The sequence below is a fragment of the Sciurus carolinensis genome, chromosome 18, assembly GCF_902686445.1.
Source record: "Sciurus carolinensis chromosome 18, mSciCar1.2, whole genome shotgun sequence".
In the NCBI taxonomy this organism is placed as follows: Eukaryota; Metazoa; Chordata; class Mammalia; order Rodentia; family Sciuridae; genus Sciurus; species Sciurus carolinensis.
In genome coordinates, this window is record NC_062230.1 from 40,441,008 (window position 1) to 40,467,604 (window position 26,597).

The window sequence follows — 26,597 nt, forward strand, 5'->3', positions numbered from 1 at the left end:
CCACTGAGCCCAGGAGCTCAGGCACAGCAGTTGCAGGCTGCTACTGTTTCCCCTGGTATCACAGGCTTTGTTCATTGCTTCCTTATGATGCTGAGAGTTGTAACCCAGAGCCTTGCACATGCCACGCAAGCACTACCACTGAGCAACATCCTCAGGCCTTTAATTATTTTGAGACAAGGTCTCACTAAAATTGCTGAGACTGGCCTTGAACTTGCAATCCTCCTGCCTCAGCCTCCCAAGTACCTGGGATCACAGGCATGCACGATGTTTATTTGTTCTTGAGAAAGTTGTCTACAAAACACACACATGTGAATAACTACTTTATCTTTCAGTGATCCTTTACAGAAAAAAAAAAAAAAAGTTAAAGTTAAATGCTACGTAAAAGTGACAGCTCACACCAGCAGCCTTTCCTCACCTCTGTCAGCAGAGGTTTGTTGTTGGTCCTCTGTTCTGTGGTGAGCAGCCATGCTGGGCATCTTATGTACTTCTTGATTCACAGTCATGGTATTTGGTTCTTGCCTTATTAATGGGTCATCTTCTTTAAATCTTCTGAACACATTTCCTTTATCAAATACACCATTTGCGAGTGTCTCGTCCCAGATGGGATTCTGTTCCTTCTCTCCTGTGCTCCAGCTACTTGGTCTACTGCCCTCTGGCTCTACTCACTCTTTTACCTCCATTATTTCCTGTCTCACTCTGGGGAGTTGCTGTTGCTCTGGGTTCGCCATCTCTCCTTCTGTTGTGTCTACTGATGTTGATCCCAGACATCATTTTCATCTCCATCAGTCCAATCTGGCATCTGTCCTCCCCACTGAGTACCCATGCCTGCTGGGCCTGGCTGTGTGCAGAAGTGCACAGGTCTCTCTCTACCCCAGGGTCTTTCGGCACCTCACTCTTCCCTCCCTCCGTGTTTGGAGTCCTGCCGTGGTCAAGCTCTACTCCCACCCCCACTCACCCTGCCCTGAGCGTGTTCTCTGTACCTACATCCCATGCACCCAGCATGGGTCCTGACGCAGGTACATGTTGTGTGAACACCTGAGAAAGTACTCTTCCATTGCACCGGGCTGCCCCCCACCCCTGGCAAGTCTCTGCATATAGGTTGAGTGCTTGAGCGTGTCAGTGACCCTTCCAGAAAGCAGATTTTACCTTTATTGAATGATCTTCATATTCATCTCTGTACTTACTAGCTTTATCTATCCAAAATAAAATTGTTCCAAGTAATTCACCATCTTTAAGGAATACTAAGATCTAATTCTTATACCTCATTAACGATTTAAAAAGCTGCTAAAAATGTTGTTCACATTCTGAATTCATGGGCCCCTTGGGGGTGAACCCTAGAAGCAGCATGAGACCCCAGCCCCCTGCCATTTGTATGTGCCCCTCCCTGAGGATGAAGAGGCCTTAAGCATGGTGCTCTGAGGCAGCTAAGGCCCATCCTGCCTCACCCGGGAGCTGCTTCATAAGTGCCACCGCTGTGCCCCTCCACATGTCCCCCTGGTGTGACCAGATGAAAGCCCACAGGAAACCCATTAACGTTTCCAGTTTACAGGCCTAGGATCAGGACTATTCATACAGGAGATTCAAGTTAATTACAGACCCAGAGAATTGAGATAAATTTTATACTTGATTGAAATAAATAAAGTCTGCCCTGCATTCCAGCAAGCACATGTGCTGGAGTGGATGGGAACAGAATCCACCCTTTCCTTAGCAGGTCCACATGCCATCCAGGGTAAGCAGTTTTAGAGGGAACATGGCTCTGGAACTCAGACCACATTCTTGCACATGGGCCACCAGAGGACTCTCAGGGGTTCTGTTTTCAGTTGTTCGTACTGGCTACAGCCTGAAATATGCCCCATCGTGGACACCACGTGCCCCCGTAAATGCCAGAAGCCTCAGAAGGCTTGCTTCCCTGCTTACAGCCCCTGGGGCAGTGGGCACCTCACGTTGAGGTATCCTCGTTACAGTGAATACACGAGATGGCTCCCTTGGTTCTCACACGATGGTTGTGTCCACCTTTAAGTAACAGCTGTTCCCTCTGCCCTAGGCCTACAGGTACCTCGAGGAGATGCGCAAGAGACTTCCTTCTGCCAACATGTCCTACTACGTGGACCAGCAGACTGTGGACGCTGTGCATCAGGGCCTGGGCCTCCCTCTGACACGCATGGTGCCGGAGCGGATGCGCCACAACAGCATGGAGGACCATGAGGAGGTGGTAGAAGAGGTGGAAAATGACCCCTGATAGGCCTTTGCCATTAGCCAGTGTCCTGCTGAGCAAGTTTCTTCTGGAATTTTCCAGTGTCCAGTAATAGCAAAGTCGTCTCTCTCGTACAGGGAAAAAACACTGTTCATATCCTAGCAAGTCAGCAGGGCTATAGGACACGGGGCCCAGCCCGCAGTGTCAGAAGACTGCCTGTATCGCTGTGCCTTCCCTTCAGAGATCTTGATTCTGGGTACTTGGCAGCTCCTGTGGAGTTTTGGTTTAATTCCTTTTACAGGGAATTGAATTCAGCTTTCCCAGGTTCTCTCAACTACCAATTGTGCAGTGCAAGAAACTTGTAGAACTTGGTGCACTGAGGCTGCACTGGGTCTTGGGGATGGCCCATCACTGCTAATCACACCCACAGATGGCTACTGGTCAGTTCTCAGCAGGGACCACTGTGGCCAGGCCCAAGTCCTGACAGTCACAGCTACCACCAGATGCTGACACCCCTACGACTCTAATAAAGGCTACTTTCTCAAGAGGCCTAGGCCCCTTCTGCCCATCCTTGCCTCACAATGTACCCCATTTTCAAGGCTGCCCCTCACAGTCCTCTAGGAATTGAAGTCCCTGCTCACTGAAAACCACAAAGGAAGACTGGTGACACCTACTGCCCTATTTATTCTCCTGGGACAGCACTGAGCCACAGGGCCCAAAGGGTCAACCCTGCTTTGCTGCTGGGCTCTGAGCAGTGGCCTCCTTTCCTGCTCCTGGCATTCCCTGACCACAGGGCCCACTGGGAGCTGCAGGCCAGCACTTGGGTTGCTCTGCCTGTGGGGCCAGGGTGAGGCCCTCATACTTTTAGCTGAACACTCAGCCTTGCTAGGCTATGACAGTAGGGGTCAGTGGCCAGCCTTCCTGCATGGCCCTCCAAACCTGGCCATGCTGCAAGTCCAGATGTTACTGGGGCTCTGCTCCTTGAGGCCTTCCTCCCACCAAGCAGGAATGTCCAGGGTCCAGCCAGGACTAAGAGGGAAGGGGCAGGAGTCTGTCTCTGAGTCGCTCCAGAAGCAGCAGCGCTCTCACGGCCAGCACCCTGCAGTCCTCGTCCACGTCCTTCTCAGCCACGTCTGCCAGGTGAGAGCACACAGAAGACAAGTGCCTCGCAGGCCAGTCGTTCCTCCCCGACAGCCCACTCACACGCTGGCACAGGGCTCTCTACCACGCCCCTCCACCAGCCTGGGAACCAGGGCAGGTGATGGGAGACACTTCCACAGGGAGGGAGGGGTCCAGGCCACATCTCGTCACAAAGCCCCACATCCCGAGCACCAACCTGGGTTAAAAGCAGCCTGAGGAGATGAGCCCTGAGCCCCTGCAGTTCTTTCAGACTGCATGTGAGGAGGCAGGGCTGGTGCCTCCACCCCACCAAGACTGACACACACACAGAAAGGGGGGTCAGGGCCTATGTAGGAGCCTGGGACTCTCCCGAAGGCCAAGGGGAGACAAGGAACATTGGAGGCAGGGGCTCTGGGCATCCCTCACTCCCCTTCAAGGGAGATAAAGCCCCCTGCTTCTCTTGAGACACAAGCTCTGATGGCAAGACATGCTCATGTGACTTGGTACCCCGAAACCAGGTGCCAGGGAGGAGTAAGGAGAGGGCCGACCGTCCCCACGGCCATCAACCCTGCTCCTTGCTCTTCCTGGCACCCGGTGGTTCATCTGCTCTACTTCCCATGGACAATGCTCATTCAAACCAGGACTGCGCCATGGCAGGAGCTGGGCAGGGGAGAAGCCCACAGCTGGGATGGAAGAGATATCAATAAAGTCCTTGCCATCACCATGGGAAGGCAGCCTTCCACCAAGGACCCTGCCCAGAGACCCCCACGTGGAGTCTGCAGCACGTAAAGAAGGACTCTGCCTGGCCCAGATACCTGACAAGCTGTGCAGCGTGAGGCCTAATGAGTGGGGCCTTCCACAAGCCAAATGGCTTCAGCAGGAAAAGCAAAGCAAGAGGACACCCAGGCCTGAGCCCAGCCGGGCGCCCATGAGGCACGGCAGCTGCAAGTCACGTGGGAGCCTCAGCTGGACCCCGCACTGGGGTCAGATGGAAAGAAAAAGACATCCCAGAGCCTCTGGGTCTGGACGTTCTACCCATGCGGTTCCCAGGACGGCTGTGAGGGCCTGTCCATTGGTCCAGCTCGAGAACCGGGGAGGTGGGCAGGGTCTGGAGCTGGGAGGAAGGGACGACGCTTGGCGACGCGCACCTGTGAACCTGGGTGCAGGCTCCCAGCACTCGCTCCGCTACCTGACGACCTTTTTGGATCTGGAACTCTTGTGAAGTAACAGACTCCCCTGTGAGAGCACCTTCTCTCAGGAACCTCTGCAGAGTCCCCAAAGCAACCACAGCCATGGCTGTTCCCTCACCCCTGTGTCCCACGCTGGGGTCACCACACTTCTCAGCACAACAAGGAGGGACATGCCCACTCAGATGCCCACTTAGCTGGGTTGCTCCAGCCTGGACATGTGCTCCAGCCTCACCCTGCCCTCCTGGCTGCTGCAGCCTGGGCTACTCACCTGCCAGCCAGGATCTAGCTTCCAGCAGTTCGTCTGGCAGGTCCTCTAGTAGTCGCTCTGCAGGTACGCTGAGGAGGACAGAGGAGACTGCAGACAGCAGGCCCTGGCGCACATAGCTACCAAGCAAGAAGATAGAGAAGGGTAAGGTGCAACTTTGTGGCCAGAGCCCCAAAATGGCACTGCCAGGACCGCAGGGACACTTCTGAGTCCAGCAGACCAATCTGCAACAAAGTACACTGGCCCCAGCTCAGGTTAACTCCCACTACACAGCCCAGGCCATGCTGCCACGGAGACCCCGTGCCCACAGCCCTCAACCCACTCACGTGTCCACATGGAAGCGAAGGGCCCATACAAATTCCAGCAGGGCTTTACCCATGGGTACAGCCACCTGAAGACCAACAGAAACGGGGGTACCATGTTCATTCAGCATGCCACTCCCCTTACCCCGCACCCAAAGGGCACACATCTGATGCCCCTGTGCAGCTTCACACAGGCCTGTTCTCAGGGCCATGGTAAGGGAAGAATGTGCTCCAGGTATGCAGTGCTCCAACCCAGGACCCTGGCCATCACCCCCCCACACACAGGTAGGACAGGCCATACGGAGCTCAGGCCATCCTGTGAACACAGTGATGCCCACACTCCGCAGCGGCAGACAAGATGGGGCAGGACCTGCAGTTCCATTTTCCAACTCACTGTGGTGTTGACCGCCAGGTACATCAAGGCCCCCAAGGTATGGGTCAGTCTCCCGAGAACCAACTGGTCATCTCCCAAAAGGTCGAAAGTCACCAGAGGCCTGCAATACAGAATCAAGTAGTGGCATAGCCCTGGGATCTCAAGGCTGGCTCTCTACCTGCCAGGGCTACAGAGGGAGAGCCTGGGCCCAGAAGCTGCACAGAGCCCTCTTCCTCCAGTCACCACCCGACCCCCTGTGACACCAGCAGAGCCGTGGAAAAGGTGCTTCCAGATGCCCAGCACACAAGCTGGGCCCTCAGTGAGAGCACACCTTCTCCACTCTGGCCTGAGGACCCACACCTGCCAGTGGGTGGGAGCCCAGCTCTGGCCAAGGCAGGAAAAGATGAGTAAGTGGCAGGTAGGGTGTGGCCAGCTTGCAGGGTGCTACCAGTCCCTCCACGACCCAGGCCAGGAGTGGGAACAGTGGTGACTGATGCACCACAAAGCTCAATGGCAAAGGGAACCTTCCAGAAAACTCCACATTGATTTAAGCTTAAAAGCAACACATTCCTGCCCAGAGCCCCACCTCAGACCCCATGCTGTGATGCTTTCTGCACCCAGTGTGTCCAGGCTCCAGAAAGCCACTCACCTGTCAAAGTGCTGAATGAGGGGGAAAAAGAAGCAGCCAGCCACCGAGGCGAACTCATTGGGGCCACCTGCTGGTTCCTGCCGGGGAGCGCCCTACCAAACACAAGCACAGCACCCTGCCCTACATGGGGTGCCTGGGCCCATGTCCCAATCCCCTGAGCAGTACATTCAGAGCTTGATGGGCTCATGGTATGGCAGCCCTTGGGCACTGTGGGATGTGAGTAGCCTTCCTGGCCTCCACCCCACTACCCCAGGACAACTCCTTGCCAGACATCCCAGGGAAAGCAAAGCCAACCCTGGGTGAGAACCCCTGGACTGCTGGGGCTTTCTCACTTCTGCATTTGTATTCATGTGTTAGATCTACTAGTCTGACCAGCCTCAATCCGCACCACAAACTCACCCCAAGGACCACTAGCATTTGTGCCATTCCCACCCTAGAATCCTGCCACCCTTGGCACAGACAGGGCTTGAGGAATCCAACTGCTTATCCCGCCAACCAGAGTGCCCACACGAGGACCTGACCAGAGTCCTAACTGACCTTGGAAAAGCGCCGGGTCTTGCTTCTGATCCGATTTTCCACCACCACCCTCCAGTCAGGAGCCATGGCACTGCCAGACTGAGAGGCAGGCAGTGCTGGTGAGCTCTGGGTGCCAGGGCCCAGGGAGCTGTGTTGGGGAGACCTCCCAAGGCGCCCTGGCCGGGACAGCTCCTGGGCAGCCAGAGTCAGGACCTACGGGAGAGGAGCAACCAGGGCAGTGCTGTGGTTCAGGGAAGGACAATCTCAGACAAGTCCCAGAGCCCTGAGTCTGTGAGGAAGCAGGTATTCTGGAGGCCACAGAGTCATCTCCAAGTACCCGTGGATCTGTCATGCTTTGCGAGGAGGGCAGGCAGGAAGGTGGAGCACACCTGAGCCAGCCTTGCCACCTCTCCCTGAGGCTCCCCGCCCTTCACACAGAACCACTCCTCCTGGAAGGAAGCCTATGGGAAGGCACACGAAGCACGGATGCGTGTGACACGTGGAAGGGCCCAGAAGCATGCTCAGCAAGCACAGCAGTCTCGGGAAGGCAGTCCTGCTGCTGCTGCTGCTGCTGCTGCTGCTGCTGCTGCTGCTGATCCGCGCACGCTCACAGCAGGCGCAGCCTCAGCAGGAAGTGGAAGGGGCATGGCCAGGGTGATGGCCCACACTGCCTTCATGATGTTCTCTTAGCTGTTCAATGGTGTTGAGAGATCACGCTCCTCACTAAGCACTACGCACCCAGCCCTGCTCTGAGGCCACCTGTTCCTGCAGTCCTGCCACAAGCAGTTCTCCGTGAATGGCTTAACAGGTGTTGAGCTTCTCCCTGGTGTCGCCTGCATCAGGTTCATTCTTTTTCATAGCTGGATAATATTCAGTCATGGGGAGGCCACATTTTGTTTTCTTTTTCTCCTTTTTTGGTACACAGGATTGAACTCAGGAGCGCTCGACCACTAAGCCACATCCCCAGCCCTATTTGGTATTTTATTTAGAGACAGGGTCTCACTGAGTTGCTTAGCACCTCGCTTTTGCTAAGGCTGGCTTTGAACTTGCGATCCTCCTATCTCAGCCTCCTGAGCTGCTTGTTTATCTTTAAGTGGTGAATTCTGTTATTTAAAACAAAAGAACTCAGCTGCTAGAGCCCCTGATCCCTGTACTGGTGAACCTGCACACCTGGCTACACTCAAATTTACATAGGTTTTGACCTCCCCACATTAGGGTGGCTTGGCCTGACTGCAGGAAAAGGGGTCCAGGGGCACTTACGTCCAGGATGTCCATGCGCTGCCGAAGGCTGTAGTTCAGGGCATAGAACTGTGAGGTCAGGTGCTCAGCGACCTAAGCCATGGAGAGAGAGGCCACTGAGGGCCAGGCCACCGGGTATCCCTCTAGGCACCACACCCAACCTGGCACAGAGGGCTGTCAGGGCGCTCCCCCTGCACCTGCGCCAGCTGGGGCCGCCTGCACTGGGACCTACCCTGGCCGGGTCTGTGACTGTGACAGCCACAAGGGCTCTCTGGCGCAGCTTCTCAAATCCGGCCACACAGGTCCTCTCCTCCAGGTGCAGCAGCACCTTGGCCAGCTCCACACTCACCTGCCGTGGGCTGCAAGTCAGCATGCTGCAACGGCTAAAAGCTGGGCCACCCGCCTGCCGCGCACCCAGTAGACGTTCCAGGTCTCCCCAGATGCACAGCAGCCAGCAACATGCCCCCACCCTCCGTGACCCAGGATGCAGCTGGCACAAGAGGAGCTGCCTTCCAGGGGACCTGCCACCAGAGCACTTACCAGCCTTCCCCCTTTGCCCCGACTCCCCGTTTTGCTCACCTCCCGTGTGGCCTCAGGGTTCCTGTGGATTAGGCCCTCCAAGGCCTGCAGGGCAGCCTCCCAGCGCTCCATATCCTTACCCTCAAATGTGGTCAGTGCTGCACAGAACACAGAGGCCTCGGTCAGCCTCAGCCCTGGCCCTGAACAAGGGCAGCCAGTCGATGGACCCAGCATGTCAGGATGGGCTAAGTGCCCCTCAGAGGAAACAGCTGTGGAGTGGGACCTGCAGTGTGACCCCAGCAAAGCTCACCTTCCATGCAGTCCCGCACGTACTGAGGCGCCTTGCTGCTCTTCAGCTCTTTGTCCCCTGACATATCATAGGGGACGAACTCATCGTCGCTGTGATGAGACAAAACAGGCCCTGTAACTGCCCATCTCCAGTGAGAGGAAACTCGGACTCGGGTGCCCCTTGGGTACCCCTCCTCAAGGGCAAGTCCTGAAAATGCTTAAATTCACTCCCAAGTGCCCAGAGCTATGGGGAAGGCCAAGAGGTGAAGGCCATAGTACCACAGAGCCCACAGACGTGCTGCAGACTGAAAGGAGGTGAGAGAGGTGGGGACTACGGCGCCCCTCAGTGTGCACCCCTACTGTGCTGACAACCTGCACAGCCACCTCTGCTGTGCCACCACAGTGCCATCCCTCAGCCATAGAAGCCGGCCCTACCTGTCCAGCTCCGAGTCAGAGCCCTGCAGTCCAGCTGCAGGCACACTACCCTCTACGATCTCTGCAGGGGTCTCTGCCACACCTGGGTCCAGTGATGAGCCTCTGGGAAGCAGGAGGAACAGGCACTCGGGGTCGCCCACGGACACTCCCAGCACCTCCACCCATGGCTTCCCAACTTCTGTCCTGTGACTGGAATCCAGAATGACAAGGCGTGCACACACACAGGGTGGGGACAGGGGAGGGGAAGACCCTCACCCAGCCTCCAAGGAGCTGTCTCCAGCAGGCCGGGGGGTAGCCAAGGCCAGCATCTCACGGCTCAGTTCATCATCCTCATACTGTAAGTAACATCCAGAGTCAGTGACATCCACCAGGCTGTAGGCATCACTTCGCTGCGGTCAGACACAGCTGGAGCCAGGCCTCCACTCAGGCCATCTAGATCCCATTTAGCAGCCTGGCCTTGGTTAGTCACCTTTTGTAGAGCAAATTCCAAGTGTCCACCTTGAGCTCCTCAGCTCAAGGCACAGGGTGTACTGAGGCTAGAGAGTCACTTCCTGACACCCCTAAAGACGTCCCAGGGAGGGATGTCTGCAGAGAGGCCAGGCAGGGCCCAGCAGTCAGGGAAGCATGCTGGCCGCACAAGTGGCACTCACACCAGGCAGCAGAGAGGTCAATCCCTGCTCTGCCTGTCCATGGCAGACCAGCCCCAGAGCAACGGCTCCCCTCACCCCACCTTGCTGGGATCCTCATCCAGGGAACCTGTCCTGAGGAACACATGCCCTGTGTTCAGCCCTGACCCTGTGATCCCAGGAGCTGAGGTGACGCCTGCCACACCCAGGCCTCAGCCCTCAGCCTAGCCAACGGTGGACACTCCGCGAGCCTGGGCCCCAGGAGGGGAGGTGCTTACTGGGCTGGAGTAACAGAGAGGTCTGGAGCCTGTTCACCTGGAATCTCAGTGGAGGCCCCTCAGGGTGGATCCGGGCACTGATGACCTCAGCGACGATCATGCCTAGGCGGCGCACGGCAGGTAGGCTGCTATCCAGGCGGCACTTCACACCTGCCATCATGCTGGCCAGCAACTCTGAAAGCACCAGAAATGCATCCTGAGGGGTTCTCATGGTGCCTGGGGCAGGGGTGTGCCCTCGCCACGTGCTCACCTTCCCGACTGTCCCGCAGCTCTGGCTCCCCAAGGTGTGCCAGGCAGATGAGCACCGCCGTGCTGATGTAGCGCTGCTGTGCCAGGGGCGTGTGTCGGACAGCACTTCTGCTGCCCCACGTCTCCAGCAGCTCCCGCAGTACCTGGCAGGCAGCAGGGCGCCAGCCTGGTCAGGCAGCAGCTCTGCCATGGCTCAGGACCATGTGGTGAAGGTGTCCACGGCCACCCCAAGGACTCCAGCAGGAGCATGGCTGGGACCCCCAGCCTTCCATTCTCTTGGTGACACCATAGGGTCAGAGGCAGCGCTCACCTGTATCAGGAGTGGACGCCGCTGGTTGTCCATGGCTAGATACCCCAGCAGGCTCTGCAGCATGTGTGTCTACAAAAGAGTGGCATCCTTAATCTGGCAGAGGCTGCCCACCTGCATGGGACTCCTGAGAGTGAGGGTGGTTGTGCCCAGGAGTCCAGGCTGAGAACTGGGTCTGGGCTGAGGGCAGGGGTGGCCAGTGCCACCCTCCACCTCCCAGTGTGCTCCTCAGGGCACACTCCACTCTGCATTTGTCAGTTTGGTTTTTGTTTCCCTCCTGCCACCAGTGCTGGAGCTCAAACCCGGGGCTTCATGCATGCCAGGGAAGTGCTCTCCTGCTGAGCCATACCCTCAGCCCAGCACTCGTCAGCTTGGGCATACAGTTTTCTAAGGAGATTTTCCATCTCATCAATGTTGAAAACCAATTGCCATCCAGCTGCTGCATTTTGGACCTCCTGGTTCCTTCTGCTCAGCTCAGGTGCACCTCCCACTTCAGCACTTGCTGCTCTGCTGTTCAGCTTTCTCTTTAGTTTCTCTGGCTTCCTCCCTTTTGGAAGCTCTATTGCTGAACAACACCCCTAGTGCTTTTACTTTTTATTTTGCGACAGGGCCTCACTAAATCAGCCAGGCTGGCTTTGAACTTGTGATCCTCCTGACTCGGCCTCCTGAGTAGCTGGGATTACAGGCGTGCACCACCACGCCTGGTGGTTCCATCATTTTTGTTGTTTGGTGCTTGGGTTACTTTATTTAGCACTATGCTGTACGACTGTTATTCTCTTTTGCTACTGACTTCTAGTTCAACAGCCCTATCACCCAGGAATCACTGCCAGACATTCACACCAGTACTTGTGATTTATCCTATTGGTTGGTTATATTCTCGGGGCCTCAAATGCCATACAGGGATTGGGGGCCACCTCTGGCTCTTTGCTCACCTGGACTGCACTGTCCACTGGTTCCTCTGAACCACACTAAGGGCATGAAGCCAGGGTTCACAGCTGCCAGGTATCCTGATCCTTAGAGCCCTGAGGACTCCTGCCTGCTTCACCCCCATGCACCCAAGGCAAGCTGGCTGCACCTCCACTCTGGTGCCCACATCTGTCTTTCTCTGCACAGGAGCTAGGGTGAGTCTTGGTAACACAGTCACGTCTGGTCGCCTCTGCTTAGACGCCCCAGCTGCCCACTCCAACCTGATGCAGCCCGCCCTCGCCTCACCTCCTGCTCTCTGCGGCATGGGCCCCACATTAGCCAACTAGCTGAGACGAGTGTTCAGAGGCCAGCCACGTAGTACTCCTGGCCAGCTCTCTCTCAGAACCATGGCTCTGTGCCTGCCGGAGCTCCTCAGAGAGGTTTCTGCAGACCTTTGCAGCACTGAGACTGCTTCCTGGGTCCCTTGGTGCCAAATGTGCCATGCTATGAATTACGCGTCATGGCTTAACGTGGGTAGCACCTATACCCTGCCTATACCGTGAGCTCCTCAAGGAGGGACTATGCCTCTTCTGTCCACAACTGGAAGTTCAGCACTCAGGACAGAGCTGGGCACACACAGTGGGTGGCCCCTCCTCAGGTCCAGATGCCTGCTCTTGCTCTCCCTCGCCTGACCACCACAGCCCTCAAGTCAGAGCCTGTGCTTCAGGTCATGGGGACAGCTGCACCCAGTCACCAAGTCCTGATGCACCAACGCCCTTGGGCTCACTCTGTCACCACAGCACAGCCCCACAGCAAAGCAGAGCGGTGCCACCACTGCGCTTACATTTCCCAGGTAACTGCTCTACCTTTCTGTTTTCTTTTTTGTGGTTCGGGATCAAATCCAGGGTTTTGTGCATGCTGGGTACACATTATTCCACTGAGTTACCCCCCACTTATAATAGTGATTCTTCCTGTAACCAAGGGTGGCCTTCAGTCCATGCCCCGCCCTGCACTCTCACCGTGCACCGGTACTGCAAGAACAGAAGCTTCCGGGTCATCACAAACTGGGCTTTCTTATTCTTCACCACCAGGTTCCCCAGTAGTCGCGAGAGGACCTCAGGCCTACAAGGCAAGGTCAAAAGGGGCCCGTCGTGAGTGCCTAGGAGGTGGGTGGCAGGCAGGGAAAGCACACCCTCCAAAGTACCAACAGCCTGGCCCTGCCACTTGCTTGCAGTGGATCTTTGGGTAACCTCAATGGGTCCTTAACCTCCTTCTCCCAGGCCTGAATGTGGAAACCCAGGCAGAGCCAGGTCCTGCTCCTGAGCTAAGAGGGTCAACAAGGGAGGAAGTCCCTCCCTGCTCTGCCAGGTCCAGGGTGGATGCTTCATCTAGAGCAGTGCAGAAAGCCTTTGCTGCACAGGGCCAGAGGGCACATGCTTTAGAATGACAGGCCAGTCTCTGTGCCAATTACTCAACACAGCAATTGTGACTGAAAGCAGTCATAAGCAAAAATATATAAATGAATTAGCATAAATGCATGCAAATAAAACTTTAGTGCGTGTGAGATCCTCCTGCCTCAGCCTCCCAAGTAGCTGGGATTACAGGCACACAACACCACATTGGGTGCCAGTGAAATTTTATTTACAAAAAACACCAGGTGAGCCAGATTTAGCCAAGAACAGTAGTCTGCAGGCCCCAGATCTGGAATACGGGACTCTGCTTCCTTCAGCAAGTGAGAGTGTGACAAGCCCCCAGCAAGCATGGAGAGACAGACTGGATTTCTCCTTTACTCATCACATAACATTCTAAATACAGACACAAAAGCTGGAAAGAGAAAGAAGCCAGGGTTGGGGGACATAAAAAAAATAAAACTTGCAAACAGATGCAAAAGGAGGTTTAGCCAGAGACAAGCCAGATGCCAGAGAAGGTTCCAAACACTGAGCAACATCCCCACTGAAGTGTCTGCAACAGCAGCAGTGCACCTGCACCAGCCAAGCCCAGCATCTGCAGGGAAACTTCTACAACACACACCAGGAGCCCAACATGAGGACAGGAGAAGGAGGCAGGTAAGGAGTCCACACATACCCAGAACCACAGACACAAAGCCCACACCGAGGTGGGAGAGATGCGCCAGGAGGCAGGTGAAGGCAAGGTGTGTGAATACCCCTACGGCCCAGCAAGGCTGCTTCCAGGAGTGCCGCCCACAGACGCACCCCAACGCGCACATGGGGAAGGAGCAAAAGGGCATCGCCACACCCACATCGGAGCCAACACCCAGAGTGCAAAGCCACATGCAGGGAGAGTGAGTCGCCACACCAGGGGTGAGGCAGAAGGAGATGAGCTAAATCGCAGGCAACACTGTGACGGAAGGACCACGCACACAGTGGCAGGGTCTCGAGCCCTCTGAGGGCTGCTTCCCACATCCTCCTGTCTAACAGGACTCTGAAGAACCTCTACACTGTTTGCATTAGAAAAAAGCAGGATCCTACTTCTGCAAAGAGCTGCCGCCTCAGCAGAGATTATGGGGGGCCATAATAATTATGGGGGGCCCCCCATAATCTCTGAATTATGAATCTCCACCAGGCTGGAGACCTTCTGTAACAAGCTGTGGACATGTGTGGAGGCTCCACTGGCAATGATGAAGGTGGACACCATCGGCCTGTGCAGTTGCACAACCAGTGGCCAGCCTAAACCAGCATGCTAAGGCAGGACCAGCCACCATACCCAGTGAGCACCACCAGGGACAGCCAGCCACAGCAGGGCACCTACGAAAAGCAGCAAAGGAAATGATAGCCGCCACAGAGGCCACTCTTCACCCCCAGAGAAGCAATGACCAGAAAGAGTGCTTCGCTGCTTACCCTGGAGCGGCCTCCACCAACCCTGCAAGCACAGCCTCCATGGCCCCGTCCGGCACTTGCTCCACTAGGCGCCAGCAGACCCGCTGCCACAGGCAGCTGCCCTGGGTGAGTGCTGTCAGCTGGGGCACCAACCTGCCCAGGATCTCCTCTGAGAAGACAGAGAGGTCCTGAGCCTCAGCAGCTGCCCTTAGCCAGGGGACCACGGGCCCAGTGTGCACAGCCCCACAGGCTCACCAGCCAGCACAACTAAGCCCCAGAACCAACCTCTGGGGACCCAGGGCTAGCAAGGGGACCAGCTCCCACTGCTGCTGGGGGGACTTAGAGTGATTCTGGGAGGCCAAATGGGGGAGGCAGGTGCTGTGCCCCACAAAGCAGGACATACTTACTGTGTCTCCCCTGGATGCACACTTTCCCCAGGACTCGAGACACAAAGGAGACAGAGCAGTGCAGGCCACCTGGGAGAGAAAGCAAGGAGGTCAAGGAACAACACACACGACACCTGACCAGGTGGACAGACCTGCAGAGACTTGAGGGCACCAGCTTCCTCCTGGACTCTGAGTCCCACAGGGTGCAGGTTATAGGGGATCTTGGGGTGTTGGGCCTGAGCACATGGAAGGACGGTGAACCACAGTGGGACTCAGCACCACAAGCAGATTAAGTAAGGCAGTCAGAGTTAAAGAAGCTAATCTGAGATGCAGCTCAGGTCTGAGTGAGCCCACGACAGGAATAAGGAAGGGGCCACACTGCAGGAAGAGGCAAAATCTCCAGCCAGTCTGCCTTGCCTTACAGGGCCCTGACCCATGGAACTTACACTGGCCCCAGACTCCTCCTTGCTCTTGAAACTGTGGAAGCCATGTGTGTGATGCCCCAGAAGAGGCAGAGCCAACCTCAAATAGCATGCAGGCTTACACCTACTGCTCTGCAAGCAATGGTCAGTTCCCACAGTGCCCCACCCCACATGCAAAGGCCTCCAAGTCCACCAGCAGCACCTGCCTCCAGACCCAAAGACCCTCAAGCTCTTTCCCGTTGCCATCTCAATAGTGTGGGAGCCCAAAATGCCATCACCAAAGGCACATGAGACTAACCCAAGTTGGCAGGGGAAGGAGACCCTTATGCAGCACAACACACCTCAAGGGACATTCCTGCTTAGCTAAGTGACAGGCAGGGAGTGAGCAGGCCCCACACTGACGATCCAGTGTCTAATCAAGAACCAAAGGAACCAGGGCCAGACCCACCTCCCAAGATCAAAAGCCAAAAGGATGAAACATCTGTGTATGGGTCACTCTTGTCTAAACAGGCATGTCACAGGACCAGCCTGTCCAACCTGAAGACTCCAGAGGCCATGAGACTCACTGGATGGGGAGGGAGGAGATAACAACTGGAAAAGAGGGGCAGGGAGGAACAGCACCCACCTCTGAGAGAGTCCACCACTGCCTGCAGCACCCGCACAGCCTCCTCACCCAGCAGAGGGAAGTAGTTCTGGGGGAAGAACTGAGCCAGGTTGTCCTGGTGCAGACGGTTACCCAGGTGGTCAGGTAAGCTCACCACCTTGCTGAGCAGTGTCTCCTGGAGTAGGGGGAAGCCAGGCTTCGTCTGTGGCCGGCACTGCTCCTCCATCAGGGCCGCCATCCTGCCCTCACTCAGAAACCTGGCCAGCAGCTGTGCCATCTTCATCAGATGGAAGCTAGGACTGAACAACGACAGTATTGGGCAGACCTCCTAAGCCTCCTCTTGGTCAAGGGAATCCCCACAGTCCCCCTTAGACAGATCGTCCCAACAGCTCCATTAGCATTTTGTCCTAACTCATAAGCTGAAAGAAAATGCTTTGTACTCCAGTCCTGAATAACTGGTCACCAGTGGGGTGAGTGCAGCTGGGCCCATTGCAGCTGGGTCCTGTGAGCAGACCCATCTTGGAATCACACAGATGCTGCCACGTCCTCCCTTGCTCTACATGGATTTTCACACGGTGAGTGCCTTTAATCACAGCAACCTCTAAAAGCCCAGCTTCTTAAAGTCTCCTCAGAGTCCTCACAAGGACTGGTGTGTGATCTGATGCTGAACCTGGGAACTGCCTGGGGCTGGCGGTCCATGGCAGGCACGTGTCAGATAGGCTGTGCTTCCCTGGAAAACCTGCAAATGTCCTAAGAGGCGCAGAGAGCTGACACTGTGCCCAGGAAGCCTCACTACAGGACTGGAGCTTTGGAGTAGCAATGCTAACTGCCTGTTGTGATGTGAACACCCCTCCTCCTGTCCTCCAGTCCTGCGTGGCCGAGGACCTTCTTGAGTTGCCGGCAGGTCCTCCCCATCGCAGAGAACGCAACCACTATCAGCTTCCAAGGGTTCGGCAGGGCACAGGTTCTGTTCTCTCCCTGGCACCTTCCAGGATGAACCGTGCAGTTCGCAATTCCCAGGGCTCTTCTGTGCTTCCAAGTCACAGGCAGCCGCCCAAGTCCCCAGCCCACTCACCCGACAGTGCCCTCGATGGCCTCCATCAGCACCAGGAAGGCCTGGTCAGCAGGGCCCTCCAGGAAGAAGCTGCCCCAGAGCTGCTCCAGCCGACCGCCGGGTGACAGCTGCAGCCAACGCGGGCTCAGCCTGCCGACCAGACAGCGCAGCACGGTGGCGAAGTGCTTGGCGGCGAATTCCTCCTGCTCGTCGGGCAGCGCGGGCTCCTCTGCTCCGCGCAGATAGCGCCGCAGGGACCCCAAGACGGAGAGGACGCGGCCGCCGTCCTCAGAAGACTGAAGGGTGTGCACAGCTTCCCGGACGCTGAGTCCGACAGCAGAGCGCGCGGGCTCCATGCTGCCGGTAGCCGGGCGTCCGCAGGGAGCGAGATCCCTGAGCGCACCGGCCACCCGACCTCAACCGGCGGGCGGCCGCGAGCTCCGGTCCCCGCGCGCGGAGTGGTCGCGGCCTTCGAAGTCCCCGCACCGGTTCCAGTCTGGTACCGTGAATCTGCAAAGGTAGCCGGCGCCGCCGCGAGTGCGCCTGCGCGGCAGGGCGGGGCCGGTCGAGGGAGGCGGATGCGATCCCGCTGCGGCTGGGGCGCGGCGGGCACGTGACCGTAGCTTGCGCCTGCGCTCCCGCGGTGTCCTGCTGTCGTTGGTAGCCTAGCTCGGCCGCAGTTGAACAAGGAGGCTGGGGATCGGAGGAGAGATTAGACGCCAGTGACTGCAGGCGGCACGCACGGGAGGCGGGTGGAGGGATCTGGTAGCCGCTGGGCGGGGTGCTAGGTAAACCAGCAAAATGAAGCATCAGGTTCGGTTCCAAAGGCGCGTTAGCCTCGTGTCGAGGGAGAAGGCGGCCACCTGCTAGACAGCGAGCGTAGTATGGAGCACCCCCTTGAGGCAAAGTGGTACTGCAGTACTAGAGTGTTTGCCTGGAGCGCGTGAACCCCTGGGTACGTCCCCAGGACTGATAAAAAGAATGTTCAAGTGACCTCCCTGGAGAGTGGGTGGGAAGGGGTGACATTTCAGCAGAGGTGAATGTTGGGAAAAATCATTCCACAAATATGCAAGCATCCTTCTTGGGCAGGGATTGAACGCAGGGGCGCTTAACCACTGAGCCACATCCCCAGTCCTTTATATTTTTTATTTTGAGACAGGGTCTTGTAAGTTCAAAGTCAGCCTCAGCAATTTATCAAGTCCCTAAACAGCTTAGCGGGACCCCAACTCGAAATATAAAAAGGACTGAGGGTGTGACTCAGAGGTTAAGCAACCTTGGTTCAATACCTGATACAAAAAAAAAAAAAAAAGAAATGTAGATATTTTGGCGACTGAGACAGGAGCGTTGCTTTAACCAGGCTTGGCAGCATGGTGAGACGCTGTCTCAGGAAAAAATAAAAACAATCAAGCTGCACACCACCATGTTCCCCTATGATCCCAGGAACCTGGGAGGCGGAGGTAGGAGGACCTGGCAACTTAGCAAGATTGTGTCTCAAAATAAAAGAACTGATGATGTAGCTCAGTGGTAGACTGCCCCTAGGTTCAAATCCCTGTACCAAAAAAGAAAAAAACAATCAGACAATAAATACATAAAAAATAAAATTACCCAATCCTAAGGGGAAAATAAGGTGATGGCCAATCACATTTCAGTCCCCTTTCCAAGGGAGAGAGGGCCTCCCAGGATGTGACTGCTCAGGACTGGGATGCCAGCACCAAGACAGAACTGGATCCAGGGACTTCAGGTCATGTTGGGTTCCCTGTCCTTCGACTTCTTGGTGGGAACAGGAGTCCATGTGCTTCTGCTAAAACCATCAGTGCTCGCCCACCTCCGAGCTCACAAGACAAGGCCTTACCCAGCTAAGTGACTTTCCAAAGAAGCTGTTTGCATCTGTTTTAAGCTTGTTTCCCAGGAAACCTGGGACCCACAGAGCCTGTAGGCCTGAAGGCAGATGCCTTTCCTTAAGATGACAGGAAGTGCCTGACCCCCAGCCAGGTCCACAGAAGGAAAACCATTCAACTGGAGAGCCAGGAGGAGTGGGGGCCGAGGCAGACACTGGGGCCCAAGGCCACCTTCTGCATCCTGCAGAGACCATTGGAGCCCCTCATCTCCCAGCATGGGTTCACCAGGGAGGAGGACCCTGTCTTTCCTCCTGGTTTTGGTGCCCATGTATCTACACGGGGCTTCACTGCAGGAAGCTGGACCAGCAGGGCAAAGAAAACCATTTTTTGAGAGGCTCCGTAGGCTAGAAGAGCAGGTAGGTATACCGCTTTTGGATTTTTAAAATTGGCAACAAATAAAGGGTGGATGTTAAACAACTGTAGTGGCAGGCATGAGCTGTAAGCTGACAGCACTGGGTGGATACTCCATGCAGTTGTGGTTCTTGCTAGCAGCTAGCAATGCCCTATCCTCCAACTAAAAACCAAGAAAACGTTTGCTGGTCTCTCCTCTGAAGATGAGCGGGGTGATGTGTGGTTGGCAGGGAACAGGAGTCTGGACAGGGCTCCGGAAGGCCTGAGGAGCACAGCTGGAGGGGTCTGGGGAACCAGGGGGGCTGCGCACAACCACTGGGTGTGGGAGCCGTGAGGGCATGCAGACCATACAGAAACCCAGACTCCCCACCATGCTGCTGTGGGGCCTAGGCTTTGTTACCCCTCTGAGCTTGGCCCCATGCCTGCATCTCCTAGTTTCATGACCAGGGTCACTATGCAGTGCTGACTATGAGCCAGCACACAGTAGGTTCTTAGGTGGTGTGAGCATATAGGCCTTGTCCCTGTCCCCCTCCCAGCCCCTGCTCTTATAACTGCTGTGTCCTCTTTACAGTTCCGGAGGTTCCAAGAGGTGACCTTAACACACCTACAGGGCATTGCCAGCAACTACAATGTGTCCCAAGACATCGATGCCCGGTTCCAAAGCCTAGCAGAGGAGAGCCAGGCTGTGGCTCTGACAGTCAACAGGTCACAGGCCACCATCCAGGGGGACCTGGCCCACCTGAAGACCTGGGTACAGAAGACCCAGCGCCGAAGCCGGAAGGTGGACATGCGACTGCAGGCCTTGAACCTGGCCCTGAGTGAGAAAAACAGGCAGTGGGTGCAGGCTGGGAAGGAGCAGAGGGCGCAGAGGGACGTCATCTCGGGCCTGGCCCTGGACACGCGGGCCCTGCAGGATGCGCTGGTCCAGCTGACACACCAGGTTCACAGCCAGGGTGCCAGGCTGGCTGTTCTCGAGCGGCAATTGCAGATGGCCAACCTTGGCACTGCAGCCCCAGGGCTGACCCCAGCCCCAGCTCCAGCTCAGCCTGTGCAGCCAGGCCCACTGATGCTGCTGAGGGACAGGCAGGTGCTCACTCCTTCACCCAAACATAGGAGTCCCCCCGAGGACTTCGCTGCCCATCTCCACGGGACACAGAAGCTCCCAGCCCCAAGCAGCCATTGGGAACCTGGTGGGCCTGCTACAGTCCCACGGGACCCTGCTCAAGGACCAGAAGAAGGTAAGTGCACAGGTCTAGCCTCTCCACATGCTTCCAGGCTTCCTTGTAGCTCCTCCTGAGCCCACGGCGCCCCTGCCACCACAAGCTTTCTCCCCTTGAGGAGAGGACACTGGCTTCACACTCCACACACTCTGCTCCTCATCCAAGTGATCTCCTGTCTGTGGGTCCCCAGCAGGTTGGACCCCCTGTTCCTCATGTGGCAGAAGCACCTCTTGCAGAACTGGTTAGATCCTGGATTAATGATGGCCCTGCTTAGCCACAGGACTCAGAGAGGGAGGTGGGAGGCTCAGCACCAGAGAAGGGGACATGAGGACAGAGATGGGTTGGAGGGACACACTCTGAAGACAGGAAGGACAGCCAGTGCCTCTAGCAGCTGGTAAGGGCAGGAGAAGGTATCTCCCTGGAGCCCTCAGAAGGAGCTAGCCCTGAGACACTCCATTTTGAGCTCTTAAGACCCGAGTCAGGCTTCCAGCCTCCAGAAACACAAAATAGTAAGCCTGGGCTGTTTAAAGACATTACATTTGTGGCAATTTGTTAAGCAGCTGACCGAGGTTCCCTGGTGCTGAGGGTCATCTATTCCCCTTCTTTGGAGACATTTTAGGCTTACCCCAGGACTCGATGATCCCTGGAAAGGCTACCCTCATTCTTGGCTCCTCCCTGCGGGTGGGCACATCCTGAGGACAAGCAAGACAGTGTCAGAGGACCCCTCTGCCTTCCCAGCACAAGCTGGTGCTCCTGGAAGTGCGACTGCTGGGTGCCACGTGCCCACCCACCGGAGCCAGAATATTTCGGGGGCTCCTGCTGCAGGACTGACCCTGCCTCGCTGTTTCTAGTTTGCAGCCTGGGTCCTGTGTTCATATTCCCGGATGCCTCCCCTGAGAATGTGATCTTCCTCAACCCCAGCTTCCTCACGGCCCTACGAGCTCTGTCCTTCTGCAGCTGGGTCCGCATATCCTCTGGCCACGTGGGCACCCTCCTGTCCTATGCCACCGAAGAGAATGACAACAAGCTGGTACTGCATGGCCGAGACTCACTGGCCCCCGGGTCCCTCCATTTTGTGATTGGAGACCCAGCCTTCAGGGAGCTGCCTCTTCAGCTGCTGCTGGATGGCCAGTGGCACCACATTTGTATAATCTGGACATCTGTCCTGGGCAAGTACTGGCTCTATGTGGACCGCAGGCTAGTGGCCACTGGCTCCCGCTTCAGGGAGGGCTATGAGATCCCTCCTGGAGGGTCCCTTGTGCTGGGCCAGGAGCAAGACAGTGTTGGTGGAGGGTTTGACAGCTCTGAGGCCTTCGTGGGGAGCATGTCTGGCTTGGCCATCTGGGACCGAGCCCTGGTCCCTGGGGAGGTTGCAAACCTCGCCACTGGGAAGGAGCTCCCGACTGGTGCCATCCTGACCCTGGCCAACGCCTCATGGGTAGGTGGGCTTGTGCAGAGGGCCGACTGTACCTGCCTGGAGCACTGTCCCTGAGGCCACGCCCTGCAGGGACTGTGGTCATGCAAGCCTCCATGCACACATCCCACCCTGGGCACTGTCCAGCATGTCCCTGCATGGGGTGGCGTGGGGCGGATGGGGAACAAAGCTGCCTCTTCCCATGGCTGTGGAGTTCTCCTGTGCTGGGCCTTTAAAGCCTCAGGTCACCCTCGGTGGCCTTGAAGTGATAAAACACTAGTAGATTTAAGTCCTGTTTCTGGGGGACTCCCCTTCATTGAGACAACAAGACAACATCTGCAACGTCACTGCCACCTCTCAGGGCCACTTGAGGAAGGTTCCCGTGGGTGATGGCTACTCCAGCATCCTCATGGAAAGGCCTGTGTGTGTGCTTCCTGGTCCTCAAAACCACAGCCCCTCCACAGGAGCTGGGGGTCCCTCGACCTCAAGTGGTCAGTCCTGTTCTGTTATTCTTGAAGGCTGATGACGTTGAGGATGGACCAGCAATGCTGTTTCGTCAACTTTGTGAGGTCTAATTTTCACATGATAAAGTGTACCCTTTTAAGTGTACAGTTTGAAGACTTGTAGCAAGAGTACTGACCTATACAGTCATCAGCACAAGCTAGTTCTAGAGTGTTTTCAGTTGCCTGCCTAGCCCTTCCCCTACAGTGACCACATCTGCCCCAGCACTGGTGACCTTCCTCTGCCTCCTCTGGGTGGATTTGGCTGTCCTGAACACCTCCTGTAGGTGGACTCAAAAGGCATGTGGTGGCTGAGGGCTACCTTATGGTGTGGACAAACCATGTTTTGTCCATCATTCCCCAGCCCACGGGCCTGTGGGTTGCTTCCAGTTTTTAGTTACTGTGAGTAAAGCTGTGGTGTGCACTCTCCTACACATCTTTGATTGAACTTCTTTTCTTTTGTGGTACCGGGGTTTGATCTTGTGCATGGCAGGCAAGCACTCTGCCACCAAGCCTCACCCCAGCCTTGAGCGGACGTGACCTTGTTTATCTTGGGTAGGTACCCAAGAGTGAATGTCATATGGTAAATTCATCTAGACATTTTTTTCCTTTTCCTTTATTTTTTTGTGGGGGGATAGAGTAGGAGTGGAGAGGTACTAGGGATGCTATACTACTAAACTACATCCTGGCCCTTTTGTTCTATCTTATTTTAGGACAGGCCTTGCTAAGTTGTTGAGGCTGGCTTTGAACTTGCAATCCTCCTGCCTCGGCCTTCAGAATCACTGGGGTTACAGGTGTGCACCACCATACCCTTCCATTTTCAAAGTGCAAAAGCAGATTAGAGAGATTAGAGAAGGCCCATGCCCAGGCCTGGAAGAACCATGGAGGACCAAGGCCCTCTGACCCCTGCCTCATGTGTGGTAATTTCGTTTCGTAGAGGCCTCAGGCAGCTTCTAGCCATCTTTACCCATGAGAAGGCAGTTAGCTGGCAGGCACAATCTTGCTCAGCTCTTCTGGTGGCGACAGCACCCTAAATTAGCCCCACAGTCTTACCAGCCCCTCTCCAATCCCAGTGGACCCTGCACTTCTGGCCTCCCCCACCACTGCTGTTCATGAGTCAAGGTCAGGGAGGTTATTTTCATACTGGAAACCCCGTGGGCGCCCATGTGACCCTCCCCTGAATCACTGGCTTCCCTTCTCCAGGAGTCAGACTCAAAGAGCCCACCTTCTCTATTAGTTTTTAGATGGGGGCCAGCCTGGCCAGACTGGCTTTGAACTCTGGGCTCAAGTGACCCCCCACTTCAGGCACCCAAGTGCTGGACCACAGGCGTGCACCCCTGCATCTTGCCGAGAGCCCTCCTCCTCACACACCTTCTTGCCGCAGCTGACGATCTCTGGGGCTCTTGCTCCACCCTCTCCCCATCTTTCAGGTGCTTACGGTGCCCTGAAGAACCAGACGTCACTGCAGTCACAGCAGCGTTTGGTCTGAGTCCATAGACCGTGGAGCTTTGGGCACTCAGAAGTGCGCGTCACTGTGAGCAAACGTGTTTGGGATGCTTGTGGGGGGCCCTCCAGCTGGTCAAGACACTGGAGCAAGGGTTTGGAGTTGGGGTCAGTTAGGGTCAGAGGCAGTGTGCAGCCAGCGTGGTAGGAGCCCAGGGACTGCTGGGGACTTGGAGTAGGCAGACTTGGGAAGCCAGTCTGGTTTAGGAGCCAGGCAGACCAGGAGCCAGGCAGTCTGAACACATATCCAACATGACTCACCATTCCTACCAGGGTCAGCCATAAAGTCATGTGTGCACTTTCAGGCATAAACCACATCCTCCTCTAATGCCACCAGCTTCTTCCTTTAACCTAAGTCTGTTCCATCCTGGGTAAGGAAAACAAGATGACCCCAGGTGGCTCCAGGGAGTCCGTTCCAGCAAAGAGCTATGGACTGTTCATTTCCTCCCACACCCATCCCCCCAGCCCATTCTGTTTTCTTTCTTTTTTAAAAACATCTTTTTTTAGTTGTCAGTGGACCTTTATTTTATTTATATGTGGTGTTGAGATTCGAACCCAGTGCGTCACACATGCTAGGCAAGCACTCGACCACTGAGCTACAAATCCGGCCTTTTTCTTTCTTTTTTTAAAATATTTTTTTAGTTTTTGATGGACCTTTATTTTAAAAAAGTTAAATTTTTGCACTTTATTATAAACAAATGGAGTACAACTTTTTATTTCTCTGGTTGTACACAATGTAGATTCACACCATTCATGTAATCATACATGTAACCTTTTTTAAATTCATTTATATGTGGCACTGAGAATCGAACCCAGTGCCTCACACATGCAAGGCAAGTGCTCTATCACACTTCCTCTTCTTCTGGGTTTAGGTTCTGTTTTGTTTTGAAGCCACAATCTCAGCCCGGCCCATCTGTTTTCTGACACAGACAGTTGTCCCTGAGATGACAAGTTGAGGGCTGGGGGTATAGCTCAGTGGCAGAGCACTCACCCTGCAAGGTCCTAGGTTCAGTTCCCAGCAGGGACTGTCTTTGAGAAACAACGCCACCCTCCACAGAGATGGTCTATCCTCCCTGGTACTACCCTGCACCTGGGAACTGTTCTCCTGCCCCCCTCCCAGTGACCCACCTTGTCCATGCCATTATTCTGCTTAGCTCTTCTGCCTACCCACACCCTTCCCCCAAACCTTATTCACCCAACAAGACCTAAGCCCATGAACTCAGCTGAATGGGCAACTCACTGCACTCATACTGTGTAGTCATGTGGCAGATCCCTGCTCCCAAGGAGACTGGGGAGTTGGGCGCCATGGCACAGGCTTATAATCCCAGCAGCTTGGGGGCTGAAACAGGAGGATCCCAAGTTCAAGGACAACCTTAGCAATTTAACAAAGACCTAAGCAACTGAGTGAGACCCTGTCTCAAAATTAAAAAATAAAAATGGCTGGGGATGTAGTTCAGTAGTTAAATGTCCCTGGGTTCAATCCCAGGGGTGGGGGAAGAAAGAAAGAAAATTGTTTTTGATATTTCACAAAAAGCACTGCAGAACAATCAGCAAGCAGTGCATACCTGTCATCCCAGTAACTGGGGCAGCTGAGGCAGGAGGATCACAAGTTTGAGGACAGCCTCAACAACTTAGTGAGATCCTGTCTCAAAAATAAAATAAAAAAGGGTGGGGTGTGGCTCAGTGGGTTCAGTCCCGATACTAAGAAACAAAACAGTAATCATGGGGAAAATTCAAAACCCTGTTGGACTTCCTCTTCTTCTGGGTTTAGGTTCTGTTTTATTTTGAGTTACATTGGGGAAGGAGATGTGCTAATATCTTCTCAGTCTTGGGGACTCAAAAGAACTTTAAAAATCTTTTGATTAGGAAAAATATCAAAATTAAAAAAAATTGTAAGACCAATACATGTACCCTAATCTTTTTTGTATACATGAGACTTTGTCACCACTAAAAGTCTGTATTCCACATGGATTCCTGGACTGGGGACTCACTGTCACCAGCCTGTTCCAGTTGACCTGTCTCACCCTTGGTGGGTCAGAGCTTCACCACAAAGCACTAGGTGCTTCCCAGCACAAACCTGAGCTTCTTTAGCATGTTTACATTTGCATGTGGAAATCATGGAGATGATGCCTTTTTTTCCATCTTTCCCAATACTGTCTGGGATTGATTTACTGACCACTTTTTCCCCCAGTACTGGGTATTGAACCTAGGGGTCCCCAGCCCTTTTTATTTTCTGAGACAGGGGCTCACTGAGTTGCTGAGGCTGGTCTCAAACTTACAGTCCTCCTGCTTGAACCACCTGAGTCATGATTTTCATCTTCTGGATCTGGCAGACTAGTTGGTGCCGAGCATAAACAGTCTGTTGCATTTTTTTAGTAAAGTCAACAAAGAACAAATGAAGTAAATAAGCAATTTTTTCCTCATAGTGTTGGGGCTGAACCACGACCTCACACATGCTAGGCAAGCACTCTACCCTTCAGCTGCATCCCCTACCCCATGAACAGTCTTGACATCCACATGAGTTTTAATAATGATCTGCCATGTTTGAAACATGAGCACAGCTATCTTGGGTCAAGTCAGGCAGGCAGTTTTTGACCTGAACATCTTCAGACATTAGTTCGAATTTTTTAAGTGAAGCTCCATCATTCTGCAAATAAGCAAAGCTGACTTCAAAACATGCCCTTCCTTGTGAGTACTGTTTTCCCCTCCAGCGCTGGCGATGGGACCCAGGGCTTGCACCTGCTAGGCAAGCGCTTCACCACTGAGCTGCACCCCTGGCCACGCCAGTGTCCATCCAGCACACCTCTCACAGAGCGGATCCACCCTTATTCTGGGCTCCCTTTCTGCCACCCTTAGAAAATGCCTTTGTTCTGACAAAGTGCAAAGGCCAACTGCTAGGGTTTCACCACGCCTTCCTCCTCGTCCGAGGAGGAGCTGCACAGAGGACGCCGGG

At 55.1% G+C, this 26,597-nt stretch overlaps 3 protein-coding genes across 5 annotated transcripts in view; 2 read left to right on the forward strand and 1 right to left on the reverse strand.

The window, feature by feature from the left end:
• Positions 1–2,757, forward strand: part of Ift140 (intraflagellar transport 140) — a 79,501-nt gene extending 76,744 nt beyond the window's left edge. The window contains exon 29 of one of the 2 annotated variants that reach the window (XM_047533709.1): positions 2,045–2,757. In XM_047533709.1, coding sequence (XP_047389665.1) covers positions 2,045–2,239 — 195 coding nt within the window. In that variant the 3' untranslated portion in view covers positions 2,240–2,757. The remainder of the gene's footprint in view (positions 1–2,044) is intronic. The other variant, XM_047533708.1, reaches the window with a different exon arrangement.
• Positions 1,601–17,282, reverse strand: Telo2 (telomere maintenance 2). Of its 2 annotated transcripts, XM_047533711.1 has the most exons (21): positions 16,780–17,282; positions 15,726–16,003; positions 14,700–14,768; positions 14,314–14,461; positions 12,475–12,577; positions 10,553–10,621; positions 10,244–10,385; positions 10,031–10,167; positions 9,345–9,424; positions 9,090–9,191; positions 8,677–8,765; positions 8,427–8,524; positions 8,080–8,196; positions 7,869–7,940; positions 6,630–6,821; positions 6,093–6,184; positions 5,465–5,564; positions 5,095–5,159; positions 4,772–4,887; positions 4,462–4,549; positions 1,601–3,327 (listed from the first exon to the last, which is right to left on the reverse strand). In XM_047533711.1, the coding sequence occupies exons 1-21, from the start codon at positions 17,112–17,114 to the stop codon at positions 3,318–3,320; spliced, it is 2,502 nt and encodes an 833-aa protein (XP_047389667.1). In that variant the 5' UTR covers positions 17,115–17,282; the 3' UTR covers positions 1,601–3,317. The 2 variants fall into 2 exon arrangements, with proteins under 2 accessions (XP_047389667.1, XP_047389666.1); XM_047533710.1 differs by lacking the exon at positions 4,462–4,549.
• A 1,589-nt stretch (positions 17,283–18,871) lies between these two features.
• On the forward strand, positions 18,872–21,744 carry Ptx4 (pentraxin 4). Its single transcript, XM_047532687.1, has 3 exons — positions 18,872–19,012; positions 19,579–20,245; positions 21,079–21,744. Exons 1-3 carry the CDS (start codon positions 18,872–18,874, stop codon positions 21,717–21,719), a joined length of 1,449 nt encoding a protein of 482 aa, XP_047388643.1. The 3' UTR covers positions 21,720–21,744.
• Positions 21,745–26,597: the final 4,853 nt, after the last annotated feature.

Coding starts and splice junctions, on each gene's coding strand:
- Telo2 (XM_047533710.1), bottom strand. CDS start 17,114: ATGGAGCCCGCGCGCTCTGCTGTCGGACTCAGCGTCCGGGAAGCTGTG. Junction 10,622..12,474: donor TCTTGCAGTACCGGTGCACG/GTGAGAGTGCAG, acceptor ACTCTTTTGTAG/ACACACATGCTGCAGAGCCT. Junction 9,425..10,030: donor GGCCTCCACTGAGATTCCAG/GTGAACAGGCTC, acceptor TGTTACTTACAG/TATGAGGATGATGAACTGAG.
- Ptx4 (XM_047532687.1), top strand. CDS start 18,872: ATGGGTTCACCAGGGAGGAGGACCCTGTCTTTCCTCCTGGTTTTGGTG. Junction 19,013..19,578: donor TCCGTAGGCTAGAAGAGCAG/GTAGGTATACCG, acceptor TCCTCTTTACAG/TTCCGGAGGTTCCAAGAGGT. Junction 20,246..21,078: donor TGCTCAAGGACCAGAAGAAG/GTAAGTGCACAG, acceptor CGCTGTTTCTAG/TTTGCAGCCTGGGTCCTGTG.